The 17,413-nt window shown below is 46.7% G+C and overlaps 1 protein-coding gene across 1 annotated transcript; it reads left to right on the top strand.

Annotated features, from left to right (window-relative positions):
- Positions 1-10,539: 10,539 nt before the first annotated feature.
- LOC145348718 (uncharacterized) lies at positions 10,540-17,179 on the top strand. Its single transcript, XM_080196861.1, has 2 exons — positions 10,540-12,262; positions 17,103-17,179. Exons 1-2 carry the CDS (start codon positions 10,540-10,542, stop codon positions 17,177-17,179), a joined length of 1,800 nt encoding a protein of 599 aa, XP_080052987.1.
- Positions 17,180-17,413: the final 234 nt, after the last annotated feature.

Genomic DNA, 17,413 nt, shown 5'->3' with positions numbered 1-17,413 from the left:
CTGGAGAGGTCCAGGAGGCCAGCGATCGAGGGGTGGGAGGGGTCGGAGGGGCTGCGATGAGGAGTCGAAGGGCTGGCCAGAGGTTGGGAGGCTGGCAATGCAGGGCTACAGTGCATGGGATGATCTCAGTGCTGACAGATCGGTATATGCGCAGTGGCAGGCTCAGCGCTACACTGCTGGCCTCTCCAGCAGGAATAGAATCATACAGCGCATCATAGAATCATACAGTGCAGAAAGAGGCCCTTCGGTCCATCAAGTCTGCACCGAACGCAATCCCACCCAGGCTTTACCCCCATATCCCTACATATTATACCCACTAATCCCTCTAACCTAGGCATCCCTAGACACTAAGGGGAAATTTCTTAGCATGGCCAATCAACCTATCCCACACATCTTTGGACTGTGGAAGGAAACCGGAGCACCCAGAGGAAGCCCACACAGACACGAGGAGAATGTGCAAACTCCACACAGACAGTGACCCGAGCTGGGAATCGAACCAAGGACCCTGGAGCAGTGAAGCAGAAGTGCTAACCACTGTGCTAATGTGCCGCCCAAGGGCTCTACCCCTTGATTTTCAGAGGGAATCCCACAAGGGAAGTCTGTAGCACTCAGAGTGTGGGAGATTCAATCTGAAAATCCCACTTAAAAAAATCAGTGGGAGTTATAAACTTGGCATTTAGAATTTTTTTGAAAGAATTCCAGCTGGAAATTTTCAAAGACCTTCTTCACTCCAAAGGCTGGTAAACCTTTGGAATAATCTGTGTAGATGTTGTACAGGATACAGTTAGTTACTGGATTAGAGGAGTTAAAATTTATAATGCAGAGATGCCGGCGTTGGACAGTAAGAAGTCTCACAACATCGAGTTAAAGTCCAACAGGTTTATTTGGTAGCACAAGCTTTCAGAGCACTGTTCCCTCAGAGAGTTAGGTTCACAAACAGGGTTTATATAAACACAGACTCAATTACAAGATAATGGTTGGAATACGAATCTTAACAGATAATCAAGTCTTTACAGGTGCAAACAGTGCGAGTGGAAAGAGGGTTAAGTACAGGTTAAAGAGGTGTGAATTGTCTCAAGCAAGGACAGTTAGTAAGATTTTGCATGCCCAGGCCAAATAATGGGGTTACAGATGGTGTGACATGAACCCAAGATCCTGATTGAGGCCGTCCTCATGTGTGCAGAACTTGGCTATCAGTTTCTGCTTGGCGATTCTGCATTGTTGCGTGTCTTGAAGAACACTTACCCAAAGATCAGAGGCTGAATGCCCTTCACTGCTGAAGTGTTCCCCAACAGGAAGGGAGCACTCCTGCCTGGTGATTGTTGAGCAGTATCCACTCATCCGTTGTCATAGCGTCTGCATGTTCTCGCCGATGTACCATGCCTCAGGACATCCTTTCCTGCAATGTATCAGGTAGACAACATTGGCTGAGTTGCAAGAGTATGTACAGTGTACCCGGTGGATAGTGATCCCGCATAAGATGATGGCATCCATCACATCTTGCAGAAGTTGCTATGGCAGAGTTGCATGGTGTCAAGGTCACTGTTCTCTTATAGGCTGGGTAGTTTGCTGCAAACAATGGTCTACTTGAAGTTGCGCAGTTGTTTGAAGATAAGTAGTGGGGGGTGTGAGGATGGCCTTGGCAAGATGTTCGTATTCATTGGTGACATGTTGAAGGCTTTGAAGAAGATATCATGGCTTCTCTGCTCCAGGGAAGTACTGGATGATGAAAGGTATTCTGTCCATCATATCCCGTGTTTGTTTTCTGAGGAAAAGGTACGATATCTTCTTTGGAGCCTTCAACATGTCATCGATGAAGATGAACATCTCGCCAAGTCTATCCCCACACCCACACTACTTGCCTTCAAACAACCATGCAACCTCAAACAGACCGTTGTTTGCAGCAAACTACCCAGTCTTCAGGAGAACAGCAACCACAACAGCACACAACCCTGCCACAGCAACCTCTGCAAGACGTGCTAGATCATCGATACGGATGCCATTGTCCCACATAAGAACACCATCCACCAGGTACATGGTGCACAATCATGCGACTTGGCCAACATTGTGTACCTGATACACGGCAGGAAAGGATGTCTCGAGGCATGATACATCAACGAGATCATGCAGACACTATGACAACGGGTGAATGGACACTGCTCGACAATTACCAGGCAGGAGTGCTCCCTTTCTGTCGGGGAACACTTCAGCAGTCAAAGGCATTCAGCCTCTGATCTTCGGGTAAGCATTGTTGTGTGACTTTCAAGACACACAACAACGCAGAATCGCCGAGCAGAAACTGATAGCCAAGTTCCGTACATATGAGGACGGTCTCAACTGGGATCTTGGGCTCATGTCACACTACCTGTAATCCCCACGATTTGTCTGGCTTGCAAAATCTTACTAATTGTCCTGGCTTGAGACAATTCACACCTCTTTAACCTGTGCTTAACCCTCTCTCCTCTTGCATTGTCTGTACCTGTAAAAACTTGATTACCTGTTAAGACTCACATTCCAACCACTATCTTGTAATTGAGTCTGTGTCTATAAATGCCCTTTTTGTGAACCCAACTCTCCACTCACCTGATGAAGGGGCAGCGGTCCGAAAGTTGTGCTACCAAATAAACCTGTTGGATTTTAACCTGGTATTGGGAGATGTCTTACTAAAATTTATAGGGTGTGCTCGAGTCAGAAAGACGTTTCATGTTGTTGATCTTTACTTAATTGCATCGCACCATCTGTCACTGTTAAAAGCAGTCTTTACTAAATCCTCAGAGCTCTCATATTCTTTACCTCCATCAGTCCTCCCATACTCCTCGGATTTACAGTCTATTAACCATTGCGTAACCATCTTTATCATATGTCCCCTCTTTATTCCTACTATCCTGTACTGGGCACCTTGTTCCTTCATTTGGAATTTTAATTAATTAAAAATGGATTGGATCATTGTTTAGATTGGACAAATAATATCTGATCAAAGGAGGGAACAAGCTTAATATGCTAACAGCTCCTGCTGGTGAAAGTCCATTATAACCATTTCTTTCACAGCTGAGTTTTATCTCTGCCACTAGTCCCATGGTTTCCCAGGATTTCTGTACTTGCTTATTTTCTTATTATTGATTCTATTATGTTTGATTACAGATGCTGGAAGAAGCACAGTACAAGAGCAGAAGTGATGGTTACCCACAGCCATGAGTTAAAAAGCTGTAATGGAATTTCACTACCAGACCCGTTTAGTCAACCAGACATTTTCTGTATTTGTGAAGTGGTGGGAGACATATGGAGAGAGAGGCGTGAGCACAGAGACACTTCGCTGAGTCGCCCTATTGAATGTTTCAGCAATGACACCCACATTACTATTCAGCAAACATAATAAGACTTGCGCACATTAAGTTCAGTTCCTCTGGGCTCAGGTTGTTCTTTACCCCCTCAACCCTCTGCAAGTAGCGGTTAGTGTTGAAGCTGTTGCTGCTGTGCTGATTCACATCTGAGAAATACAGGGCAGTGCAAGGAACTAGTCAAGAATAACTGAGGGTTTCAAGGATAGGAACAAGGACAGATAACTGAAATGTTGAGTGGAGAATATTGGTTTCCATGCTTCTGAGACCATGGAAACAGATTGCAAGGAAAATAACATTTCCAGAATGTTAAATCCAAGGCTAGACAGATGTTCTAGTTAACAAGTTTCTTACCTTTGGGTTGGGAGGAGAATTTTTGCAGAACTCTCTTTAGGACATTAATTGGAGCAGGTGGGGGTTACGTGGAGGGATACTGGGTGATTCCCTTTAGTATTGGACCCTATGCAGACTGAAGGGTGAAGAACTCTTCTTTCTCCGCTGCCTGTAAAGGCCATATGTTAACACACTGTAATGACGTTACTGTGAAAATCTTCTACTCACCACACTCCGGAGCCTGTTCAGGTGTACTGAGGGAGAATTTAGCACGGTCAATGCACTAACCAGCACGTCTTTAGGATTGTGAGAGGAAGCCGGAGCACCCGGAGGAAACCCACAGGGAAAACATATAGACTCCGCACAGTCAGTGACCCAAGCCATGAATTGAACCCAGGTCCCTGCTGTGAGAAGTAATGTAATTTTTAAGGCTGCAAGAGCCAACAGTAACGAGTTCAGCAGCATACAGAAAGGGGGAGGCACATGACAGACAGTTGACTGGGTTGCACGGGACAGATAACCGCAGTGATGAGATTAAGCGCAGAATGGGAAGTTGAGAGAGTGTTAATTGAAGGAATGACACAGTACAAACCATTTACAGTGTTTAAAGCCAGATAAGGGGGAATAACACAATACAAGCCATTACAGTGTTTAAAGTTAACAAGGTTAACAGCCAAATAAGGGGGAATAACACAATGCAAGCCATTACAGTGATTAAAGTTAACAAGGTTAACTGCCAAATAAGGGGGAATAACACAATACGAGCCATCACAATGTGTAAAAAAAAACAGTATAAAATGTGCTGCAAATCTATGTAAGGTGTGCGCACCAGCCCACCCGATCTTGCAAGATTGTATTGTATAATAAACTGTGATCGAACGAGACAGCCCGTGGTCGTCTAAGTCTACAATCGGGATCAGGAGAAAAGGGGAATATATCGGGAGGGCTACCGGCTGGGGAATTTGCCCCTGGCGCTCCGAACTCGACTGGTGGAAACCTAACGGTGTCAACGAAACCAAGAGTTGTCTGGTGGCTGCCACGCTAGCGGGTATCTGGCGGAAACGGCCGGTAACGAAACTAACAATTTGGGGGCTCGTCCGGGATAGCTTATATACCCGGCCCTCTCGCTTGGACTAGGGAATTGATCTCAGTAATAACCAGACGCGTCACCGTGTATATTTACACAGAATTACTGAGTTCAGAACCCGACCACGAGCGAGACAAAGAAAAAAAAACTTCTAATTGGGCTCAAACTAAAGATAAAGTAAGAACCACTGGCTGCTCTCGGGGTCTGATTCACTGCCCCGGGTTTTTCAGCTCAAATTGTGTTTAGGTTTAACGGACGAAGGGACGTACAGGAATAAAGGTCAGACAACTCCGTGCACGGGGCAAGGTAAGAGAATTACTCTCCAAGGACAAAATTACGGTTAGAAGTTGAGAGTGGTTTCTTCCTTGTTTGACCACATAATAGGACAGTTCTGTTTGAGGGTTTGGAAGCAACCCAAGAGGACGAGGTGACCTATTATGGGAGGAAAACCGTCTAAGACGAGAGACGGAAGGAGAAGTAAGGCAAAGGGGTCAAACGGCATACCGCCGGATAGTCCGTTGGGAATAAAATTAAGTAATTGGGAAGATTCTGAGAAAACCCGGGGCCTCATTCGGAAAGTAATGATTAAGTATTGTTGTTTTATTTGGACTAAGGAACCAATCCGACCACCGACCGTGTTCTGGCCAAAATACGGTTCGGACGAAGATTGGGTATGTCAACTGTTAAACTTGTGTGTAAATGGAAGGTCAAAGCCAAACCCTGAAGAGATAAAATATGCAGCTTGTTGGGAGGGATCCGGTCCCCTGAATACCTCTCCGCCGTTAAACGTGTTTGCCATGTCCCCCCATCAGGGTAGTCAGTCCCGTCGTAGTCAGTCCCGTCCGTGGGAAGTATTGGACGTTTTGCCACCCCCGCCGGCCCCTAGACCCCACTCGCCCCCACCCTACGACGGGTCCCGTGACAAACCCAAGGGAGACACCACAGATGGACAAAGAAACACCCCCGGCCCTTCCAGGGAAGACCCCGGGCCATCAGCATCTAAGACTTCCTCACTGTCGGAGTCAGAGCCCTCGGGACCTAGTACTAGAAGTAAAACTAGGGAACAAAAAGAGGCCAGGCAGCAGGTTGAGAACAAAAAACCCCAAGAAGTGGTTAAAATGAAACCCCTTCGAGAGGTCCCCTTTGGGGGGGGAGATACGGGATATGTGATAGTCCCTTTAAATACCGGGGATATCAGGCAATTCAGGAAAGAGCTGCCACCTTTATTAGAGGACCCCGAGGCGGTGGCAGCTCAACTTGACCAATTCCTGGGTCCTAACTTGTATTCATGGCAGGAGTTGGAGGCCATGATGAGAGTATTATTTAATTATGATGAGAGGGGTATGATCAGGAAGAAGGCTATGGAAATTTGGGACCGCGAACACCAACAGGGGGTCCAGGGCGAGGAGGAATATCCCCTCCAAGACCCAGATTGGGACCATAATACCCAGATTGGGAGAACTCATATGTCCGATCTCCGGAATTTGATAATTAGGGGAATACAGACCTGTGTCCCCAAACAACAGAATCTAAGTAAAGCTTTCGAGGTTTCCCAAGGTAAAGATGAGTCACCCAGTGCGTTCCTGGATAGACTTAGGGAATCGGTCCGGAAATACTCCAGCCTCGATCCAGATGGGGAAATAGGGCGAGGAATGTTGAAAGTCCACTTTGTCACCAAATCCTGGCCAGACATACAAAAGAAACTGCAGAAAATTGAGGACTGGAGTGGGAAAGATATTGGGGATCTGTTGCATGAAGCGCAGAGAGTGTTTGTTCAGAGGGACGTGGTAAGAGAGGAACAAAAAGCCAAGATGATGGTAGCCGCTGTAAGGGAAGTTTGCAAATCCACAGGAATGGTAGAAGAAGGACGAACGGAAGGTAGAGGACGGTCTAGAGGGGGTTGGCATAACGGAGGGAGGGAAAACCGCGGCCGGGGCCGTGGACGACCCTATGGAAACGGACGACTGCGACCGGCCGGGTGTTACCATTGCGGCCGATTGGGACATTTTAAAAGGGAATGCCCAGACTTAAGGGAGGAGCGAGAGGGGATCTATGAGATGGAGTACTCGGTAGACTAGGGAGACCGGGGGGCACTCGAAATAAGGGCCTACCAAGAACCCCTGGTAAACTTGAGGGTGGGCCAGAAAAGGGAGGAGGTAACGTTTTTAGTAGATACAGGCGCCGGGAGGTCTGCAATTCCCATTCATCCCGAAGGGAGTAATTACCAAACTCGTTCGCTTAACATTTCAGGGGTAAAAGGGGGGGTTTTCCAGGCCCGGCTTTTCACTCCTTTAGAAATTGAATGGGAGGGCGAGAGGGTCACGGCAGAACTCCTTCACCTGCCCCATCTATCTTACGGACTGATGGGCCGAGACTTAATAGTAAAATTTGGGATTCAAATTAGTGTGGGAGAGAATGAAGAATTGCTGATCTCTATGGCTTACCTAGATGAACAGCAAATGGAACAAATAAACCCCAAAGTGTGGACGGCCAAGGGTAATCGTGGAAGACTATCGGTGACCCCCATAAAAGTTACCCTAAAGGCAGGAAGCCCGGAGGTACGAGTCCGACAGTACCCGATCTCCTGGGAGGGGCGCCGGGGACTCAGCGGGGTGGTACGGGAGTTAATTTCAGATGGGTTGATAGAGCCCTGTATGTCCCAGTATAATTCCCCCATTCTGCCTGTCCGGAAACCTGATGGTAACTACAGGATGGTCCAGGACTTAAGAGAAATAAATAAAATTGTACAAATCCGTCACCCGGTAGTCCCTAACCCCTACACCATCCTAGGGCGGATTCCGCCAGACCACAGCTGGTTCAGTGTGGTGGACTTAAAGGACGCCTTCTGGGCATGTCCCCTTGACCCAGATAGCCGAGACCTGTTCGCCTTTGAATGGGAAGACCCGGACACGGGAAGAAAACAACAATACCGGTGGACGGTTCTTCCACAAGGCTTTACGGAATCTCCGAACCTATTCGGGCAGATTTTGGAACAGGTCTTAGAGAGCCTAGTTTTACCCCCAGACTTAAAATTGATACAGTATGTAGATGATCTTTTACTTTCGGGGCCCTCCGACCGGCAAGTTCAAACTGGGACCAATGCCCTGCTTAACTTTCTCGCGGAACAGGGGCTAAGAGTGAGTCAGAAAAAGTTACAGTATGCAGAACGGGAAGTTCGATATCTGGGGCATCTAATTAGCTGTGGCCAGCGTAAAATAAGTCCTGAAAGAATCAGGGGAATTGTAGGATTAGGACTCTCTAGAACGAAACGAGAACTCAGGAAATTTCTGGGTTTACTCGGATATTGCAGACTCTGGATAGATAATTATGCCCCCCTGACGAAGGAACTGTATTTACGCCTGGTTGAAGGGGCCCCGGATAAAATCTGGTGGGATAGGGAGGGGGAAGATTTGATTACCAGCCTGAAACAAAAACTAGTGACTGCCCCAGTCCTGAGTTTACCGGATTATGATAAGACCTTTTTATTGTTCACCAATGCAAAACAGGGCACAGCCTTCGGGGTACTGACCCAGGAATGGGGAGGACACAGGAAACCGGTGGCCTTCCTGTCAAAGATTCTGGATCCCGTATCCCGAGGGTGGCCCGAATGTGTCCAAGCGGTAGCAGCCACGGCAAAATTGGTAGAGGAGAGCAGAAAGCTGACCTTTGGGGCACCACTCACGGTAGTTACCCCACACCAGGTGAGGACAATTTTAAACCAAAAAGCGGGCCGCTGGTTAACAGACTCGAGGATCTTGAAATATGAAGCGATATTACTAGATCGAGATGACCTGAAACTAGAACTTAGCACGTGTCAGAATCCAGCGGAATTCCTGGGAGGGGAGGCGGAGGGGACCCTTGAACATCTGTGTGTGGACATAGTAGAATTACAAAGTAAGGTGCGGGAGGATCTACGAGATCAACCCTTGCACACGGGACAGAGGTGGTACATTGATGGGTCCTCTAGGATGGTGGAGGGCAAGAGGCATAACGGGTATGCCATAGTTAACGAAGAGGGATGGAAGGTAGAGGAACGGGGGCGGTTGCCCCCTTCGTGGTCGGCACAGACCTGCGAGTTGTATGCTCTCCACCGCGCCCTGACCAGCCTGGAAGGATCAGTAGGGACTATATACACAGATTCAAAATACGCTTATGGGGTGGTACATACCTTTGGAAAGATCTGGAAAGAGCGAGGCATGATTAACAGCCGCGGCAAGGAGTTGGTACATGAGGAACTAGTTGTTAAGATTTTGGAAGATCTGTTAAAACCACGGGAGATAGCAGTAGTCCACATTAGAGGGCATCAAAAAGGGGTTGGCCCAGAAGCCACGGGGAATCGCTTAGCAGATGAACAGGCTAGAATAGCAGGGATGGAGGGGGACCTGGTCGACTGTTTGGCGTGGATACCACAGGTATCGGAGATACAAGAAGTGCCAGTGTTCACAGAAAAAGAGGAGGAAGAGCTCAGGGTGATCGGAGGGGAAAAGGGAGAGGAAGGGAGGTGGCTGCTACCAGATGGACGTCAGTTATTGAACCGATCCCTAACCAGGGAAGTTCTGACCCAGCTACACCAGGGGAGCCATTGGGGAACCCAGGCGTTGTGCGATGCCTTCCTGCGGCAATATGCCCACCCAGGGGTCCATACGGTGGCCCAACAGGTCACGCAGGACTGCCTGATATGCCGGAAGGTGAACAAAAGGGGGTTACGACAGACTAGGGGAGGGGGCCGGGCCCCTGCATACCGGCCCTTCGAGTATATCCAGATTGACTATACTGAACTTCCCCCGATCGGACGACTGAAATATCTCCTGGTAATGGTGGATCACTTAACGGGATGGGTGGAAGCCTTCCCCACCGCCACTGCGGTCGCGAGTCAGGTATCCAAGATCCTACTAGAACAGATTGTTCCGAGGTTTGGGGTCCCCCGAGCGGTAGATTCCGACCAGGGAAGCCACTTTACTTCGACAGTGCTGCAGGGGGTAATGCGTGCGGTGGGGATAGACTGGGACTTCCACACTCCTTGGCATCCCCCTTCCTCAGGGAAAGTAGAGAGAATGAACCAGACCCTCAAAACACAACTCACAAAATTGACAGTGGAAACCGGCTTACCCTGGACAAAATGCTTGCCCCTCGCCCTACTCCGAATACGAACGCAACCACGTAGAGATTTAGGGATTTCCCCATATGAGATGATGTTCGGACTTCCCTTTGTGGGACCTCGAGGTGAGCTGCCTATTTTTGAAACCAGGGATGTCTTTGTAAAAAAATATGTTGAAGCATTGGTATCTGCTCTTTCTCATTTGCGCCAACAGGGACTCATAGCCCAGACACCGCCCTTGGCTTTCGCGGTTCACTCGATCAAGCCCGGACACTGGGTTCTCATCAAGACCTGGAAACCGAAGACCCTAGACCCGGTCTGGGACGGCCCTTTCCTGGTGTTACTAACAACTGAAACAGCTGTCCGAACAGCAGAACGAGGCTGGACTCACTACACCCGAGCAAAGGGGCCCGTACCGGCACCGGACGAGGACATCCTCTCAACCCCGGACAGAAGCAATCCAGCAGAAGACAACTGAACGGACACTTTGGTCAGGGCACGAGAACTCAAAAATGTGGCTTGTACTCTTGCTGGTGTACACTGTAACTTTGGTGGGAGGGGGATGGAAAGGGGACGCGGTAGATAGGTGGTACGCTGAGGAAGGGAAAAATACTGGTCAGCAATACAGTCTTACTGTACAAAAAGCAACCCAGACACAGGTATTAGAGATAGATTTATGCCGGATGGTACCATGTGGGACAGCGGGGGAACTAAATGACCCTAAAAACAGCCTGGCGAGACAAAAGAAATATCAGGGAAAATCGATGGAGCTACTATTTCTGGGGACGGGATTGGGAGAGGATCAAGCTCTTGGGGTACGGGAAAGAATAACATTGGTACCGAAAGCGATCTACCCGAGAGACTGTGGAATAGATCAGTGCAACCCCCTTTATCTGACCATAAAACAAACCAACTGGATGGTCAAGAAAAATCTGCACACTGGGCTAGAGGGTCAGGTACTCGGAGTACGGGTTCAGGAGGAGCGGCTGTGCTGTGTAAGAATTACCCTCCAGGAGGCAACAGCCACAAACTCGTCCATACTCCGTGTAACTGCCCTGACTCCTGGAAACTCCGAAAAGGTTAAAGTGATACAGATAAAAGATTTAAGGGAGACCGTAGAGATAGAGACAGGGTTCAGGGAAATTAACGCATGGTTGGAGTGGGTTCGGTATACTGTCCAGAGTCTTGGAAAAGACAACTGTTATGCGTGTGCGGGTAGTAGACCGAGTCCGCAGGTGGTTCCACTCCCTAAACTAAAAGAAGGTGGAATTGAGTGTTTGGTGAAACTGTACCAACACCGAACCGCCTGGGAAGATCCCACATGTCAGTCTCTGGGCTTAACGTTCCCACCGGTCCAGCACAACCGATATTCCCAGGCGCCCTCCTTTTCCGGGGCATCGGGTGTCCATCAAACCTGCATACAGAGGACGGGGAAAGAGTGGGATCAGAACGTTGGGAGCCTGACTCTGTGTCAGCAGGTCATCCAAGTAGACACTACTAAGGATGGTGGAAATTATTCCCAGATACAGGTCCCCCGGGCCGACCTTTGGTGGTACTGCGGGGGTGCAGAACTACGAGCCACCTTACCCCGGAAATGGACTGGGACGTGTGCCATAGTACAACTAGCCATACCATTCACCCTAGCCTTTGAACGAAAGGGAACAAAGGTTACTCCCCGGACAACCCGGAAGCGCCGCAGTATCCCCACTTCGTTTGATGACAGGATTTACCTGGATTCCATCGGGGTACCCAGAGGGGTCCCGGATGAATATAAAGCCAGGAATCAAATAGCGGCAGGGTTCGAATCTCTGTTCTGGTGGGTCACTATCAACAAAAATGTAGATTGGATAAACTACATATATTATAACCAACAGAGGTTCATAAACTATACCCGGGATGCTATAAAAGGGATAACGGAACAGTTAGATGCTACGTCCCGAATGGCTTGGGAGAACCGACTAGCTCTGGATATGATTCTGGCCGAGAAAGGGGGAGTCTGTGTTATGATCGGGACTCAATGCTGTACTTTCATCCCCAACAATACCGCTCCCGACGGATCAATCACCCGGGCTCTGAGGGGCTTGACAACTCTAGCCGACGAGTTGGCAGAGCATTCGGGGGCAAACACCGACTGGACCGGGTGGCTGGACGAATGGTTCGGGAGATGGAAAGGGGTGGTAGTATCAATGTTAGTATCCTTCGTGGTGGTATCAGGGATCCTGGCGGCCTTAGGATGCTGCGTTATTCCCTGCATTCGGGGATTAACGCAGAGACTGATAGAAACGGCTCTTATGAAACGGGATGTCACTGATGGAAGGGTGGTGGGAATCCACTTGGAAAGGGAGGAAAGAGAGACCCTCCTAGATAGGTCTCCCGATGATGAAGATTGGGACGAGCAAGTGGATAGTATGTTAGCCAAACTGGAACAACCTACTCGTGCATATCTGAACTAGATCTGGAAAAAGGGATGCTAGTAAAAAAAAAATAATAAATAAAAAATTACAGACAGTAAAAAGAAAAGGGGGGATTGTGAGAAGTAATGTAATTTTTAAGGCTGCAAGAGCCAACAGTAACGAGTTCAGCAGCATACAGAAAGGGGGAGGCACATGACAGACAGTTGACTGGGTTGCACGGGACAGATAACCGCAGTGATGAGATTAAGCGCAGAATGGGAAGTTGAGAGAGTGTTAATTGAAGGAATGACACAGTACAAACCATTTACAGTGTTTAAAGCCAGATAAGGGGGAATAACACAATACAAGCCATTACAGTGTTTAAAGTTAACAAGGTTAACAGCCAAATAAGGGGGAATAACACAATGCAAGCCATTACAGTGATTAAAGTTAACAAGGTTAACTGCCAAATAAGGGGGAATAACACAATACGAGCCATCACAATGTGTAAAAAAAAACAGTATAAAATGTGCTGCAAATCTATGTAAGGTGTGCGCACCAGCCCACCCGATCTTGCAAGATTGTATTGTATAATAAACTGTGATCGAACGAGACAGCCCGTGGTCGTCTAAGTCTACAATCGGGATCAGGAGAAAAGGGGAATATATCGGGAGGGCTACCGGCTGGGGAATTTGCCCCTGGCGCTCCGAACTCGACTGGTGGAAACCTAACGGTGTCAACGAAACCAAGAGTTGTCTGGTGGCTGCCACGCTAGCGGGTATCTGGCGGAAACGGCCGGTAACGAAACTAACACTGCCGCTGTGAGGCAGTAGTGCTACCTCATTGTGCCACCATGCCACCCATGAATTGATTCTTGCTTCCTAATGGACTTAGGCCCATACTTAATAAGACCCTTTAATTTCATCCAAATTAGCACAGAATGCCATTCAGAGAAGCCATCTTACTTGTGCCATTTCAATGTTGTATGCCTTAAAAAGGTTGCTTTTTACTCATTCACATGTCTAGAGAATGGGAAAGTTCACATTGATGTAATGAAGCATGCTTTTCCAAAGTTCAGGATTGTGACAGAGTACAGAGAGTTTAACATGGCTGCTGCTGATATATTCAATTCTACAGTTGGCTGAGAAAAGTGTAACGTGTTTTCTCATTCCTTGCCACTGATATCCTTCATTAGAATGAGTACAAAATTCATCAAAATTTAATTTTAAGAAAAAAGTCATGAGAATTGGATCTGGTTATAGAAGCACAATGATTTGCTAGCCAAAGTATCCTTTTATCTTTCAGTGTTTTTTCATGTTCCTATCCTAAAATAGTGACTATTGCTTTTAATGTACAAAAATTGTCATTCCCTGGCAGTGCAGTGAACATCTGAACCCTAGGGTTTCCGTATTCCTGCCACTCCATCCTCAGCTCCAACAAGTGCAAGAAGCTCACTGAAAATAAAGGACTTGCCTTCATAAAGCACCTTTCACAATTCCAGGCCTCACAAAGCACAATACAGACACTTTTGAAATGTAGGCCAGAATTTTTTTCATCCAACCCAATACTGGAATGTTAGCGAGCGGGTTGCAGAGAATGTAAAACACTGTTGACGGTCAGGTGGGAATCTCTTGCTTTTAGACCAGCGTGGCAAGTGAATTCTGCCCATAGTCATCATATTTGTAGAAATACAACAGCTAAAGTCCGTTTTGTGCAGCTATTTTGATGTTCTTCATTAGCTATGTATATGTGGTTGGTTGCATTTTAAGAGAGTTTGTCTAAACCAATCGGGGTGACTTGATGACGAGGCAATGCTCCAAAAGCTCGTGCTAACCAAATAAACCTGTTGGACTTTAACCTGGTGTTGTGAGACTACTTTCTGTACTTTAATTGTGGTTAATTGCCTTAAGCCTGACCCTTTTCTAAATTCCACCCAGCTTTGAACTTGGCAAAAGGTGGTAATTATTATTGCATCTTTGTTTTTCTAGTCTCCTCGACAGACCAGAATTTGTGTAACTCCATTGGTTTTTATAGTGTTTTTTTTATACAATTGTTAATTATGTGAAACAACATGCTGTGTGTTACTTGTGTTTTAATGATATAGATACTGTGGGCTAATTTGATTTGCTTTATTATTATCACATGTATTGGGATACAGTGAAAATAATTGTTTCTTGTGCACTGTACAGACAAAACATACTGTCCATAGTGTTAATAGGGAAGAAGAAAAGGAGGGTTCAGAATATACTGTTGCAGTTACAGATAGGGTGTAGAGAAAGATGAGCTGAATATATAAAAGGTCCATTCAAAAGTCTTATGGCAGCAGGGGAGAAACTGTTCTTGAATTGGTTGGTACGTGACCTCAGACTTTTGTATCATTTTCCAGATGAAAGAACGTGGAAAAGAGTATGTCGAGTGTGTGTGGATTCCTTGATTATGTTGGCTGCTTTTCCAAGACAGTACGAAGTGTAGACAAAGTCAATGGATGGGAGGCTGGTTTGTGTGATGGACTGTGTTAACCATCTGTGACCATTTCCACTTCATCACCATTGATATAGATAGAGGTATGTCCTCCACTACACTTCCTGAAGTCAGTGATTATTTCCTTTGTTTTGTTGACATTGAGAGATTATTGTCATCGCAGCAGTTCACCAGATTCTCTATCTCTTTTCTGTACTCCATCTCGTCATTGTTTGAGATCCAACCTACTACAGTGGCCCGATCAGCAAACTTGAAAATTGAGTTGTAGGGGAATTTGACAGCATAAGTGTATAAGGAGTATAGTAGGGTGTTGAGGACACAGTCATGTGGGGCATCGATGTTGCTGATAAACATTGGTTCGCTAATGAGGTGGGAAGTTTGAGTTGTAAACTACTCACTTCACATCAATGGCCTTTGCATGCTCTATTTTCACTCAGGTTGGGATCAGGTTAGGCCTGCTCATCATGGAAGCCATGGAGATGGGTGAATGCCAAAGTGGGCTGGTTGAAAGGCCCACCCTGTTTTCCTGGGACTTTGTTCCATCTGTTCAAAGGTTGTTAAGCCCTCTAGCCTTCACCACTCCACAACTTCACTCCACCACCCACTCCCTGTGCCCCCTTCATGCCATCTCCATGTCCTCCACGCCCACTTATCCATTATGCCCTATTTACAGAACATTGAGCCATATAGTAACAGTGGCAATTATTTTTAAATTAATTTACGGAATGTGGGCATCGCTGCGTAGACCAATCCCATCCTTAAGTGTCCTTGAGGAGATGGTGATGAGCTGCCTTCTACAACTGTTGCAGTTCCTTTTTTTTATTCAGTTATGGGAAATGGGCATTGCTGGCTTGCCAGCATTTATTGCCTATTCCTGGTTGTCCTTGAGAAGGTGATGGTGAGATGCCTTCTTGAATCGCTGCAGTCCATGTTCTGTGGGTTGACTCACAATGCTGTTAGGGAGGGAATTCCAGGATTTTGATCCAGCAACTGTGAAGGAACGGTGATATATTTCCAAGTCAGAATGGTGAATGGCTTGGAGGAGAACTTGCAGGTGGTGGTGTTCCCATTTATCTGCTGCTCTCATCCTTCTAGATGAAAGCGGTCATGGGTTTGGAAGATGCTGTCTAAGGATCTTTGGTGAATTACTGCAATGCACCTTGCAGATAGTACACAGTGCTGGTGGAGGAATTGAATGTTTGTAGATGTGGTGCCAATCAAGCGGGCTGCTTTGTCTTGGATGGTGTCAAGCTTCTTGAGTGTTATTGGAGCTCCACTCATCCAGGCAAGTGGGGAGTATAATACCTGCAGTATCGTTAGGGATGGAGTTCCAGGATTTTGATCCAGCGACAGTGGAGGAATGGTGGTTATATTTCCAAATCAGGATGGTGAGTGTCTTGGAGGGGAACTCCCATGTGGTACTGTTCCCATGTATCTGCTGCTCTTGTCCGTCTAGTGGTCATGGGTTTGGAAGATGCTGCCTAAGGAACCTTGATGAGTTCCAGCAGTACGTCATGGAGATGATACACACTGCTGCCACTGTTTGTTCATGGTGGAGGGATTGAATGTTTGTGGAAGGGGTATCAATTAAGCTCACTGCTTTGTCCTGAACGGTATTAATCAGCAGAATTCAGCAGTAGAATTCAAACTCATAGTTCATTTTTCACCATCCTGGAGGAGGCCATTCAGTCCTTATCCCTATGCCAGCTTTTTGGCTGTCCAATTGAAATCTACACTCCAGCGTTCCTCCATAACCCTGCAAATTAATCCTTTTCAATGCATGTCCAATTACTTGTCAAAGTTCTTATGGAGCCTCCTTTCACCACTCTTTTGGCTAATGTGACCCAGATCTTAACAACCCTCTTAGTGAAAAAGAATCTTCTCATTTCTTCACAACTTTTTTGTCAATTATTTTAAATCCAAGATTTCTGGTTATTCATTCACTTTCTGGAGAAAACAGTTTCTTCCTATTTGTACTATCAAACTTCGTTCAACTCTCCACTGGTGTCATTTAGAAATCAACTGGATATTGCAGTACAGTCATCAGACCTTTGGGGTTTATTTTTGGATAGATGAATTGAGATCAGTGAAACCTTTCCTTTTGTCTTCGATGATCTTGTGAAGAGTTGCATGCATTGACAACCCAAATACTTAACACTTGATAGGTCTTCAGGAAAACTGGCAAGTTTAAACCAGATGATGTTGAAAGCACTCAGGTCAGGCAGCACCGAGAGAGTAAAGAGTTAACATTTCAGGCACAGCTAGATTTGCCAACTCAGAGTGGAAATGTTTCTGGAGATTTCATCACAACCTCCAATCACATGCTGTCAGACTTTCTGAGGTTCTCCAGCATTTTCTGTTTTTGGTTTCAGATTCCAGCATCCGCAGTGATTCTGCCTTTCACAAGGGGCAGAGCCTTTTGGTTTCTGGTTGTAGTGATTTGCAGTGAGAAGTCTCTGAACAGTAGGTTAAAGTCCAGTAGGTTTATTTGGTAGCAAAAGCCACTGGCTTTCGGGGCTTTTTCCCCTTCGTCAGGCGAGTGGAAGGGAAAAAAAAGCCCCGAAAGCTAGTGGCTTTTGCTACCAAATAAACCTGTTGGACTTTAACCTGGTGTTGAGAGACTCCTTACTGTCTTTACCCCAGTTCCAAGCCGGCATCTCCACATCATGTAGTGATGTGCTGC

Source organism: Carcharhinus amblyrhynchos, chromosome 1 (assembly GCF_965287045.1).
Source record: "Carcharhinus amblyrhynchos chromosome 1, sCarAmb.v2.hapA, whole genome shotgun sequence".
Lineage (NCBI taxonomy): Eukaryota > Metazoa > Chordata > Chondrichthyes > Carcharhiniformes > Carcharhinidae > Carcharhinus > Carcharhinus amblyrhynchos.
This window is presented reverse-complemented; position numbering and strand designations above follow the sequence as displayed.

Coding starts and splice junctions, on each gene's coding strand:
- LOC145348718 (XM_080196861.1), top strand. CDS start 10,540: ATGGTACCATGTGGGACAGCGGGGGAACTAAATGACCCTAAAAACAGC. Junction 12,263..17,102: donor TTGGGACGAGCAAGTGGATA/GTATGTTAGCCA, acceptor TTTTGGTTTCAG/ATTCCAGCATCCGCAGTGAT.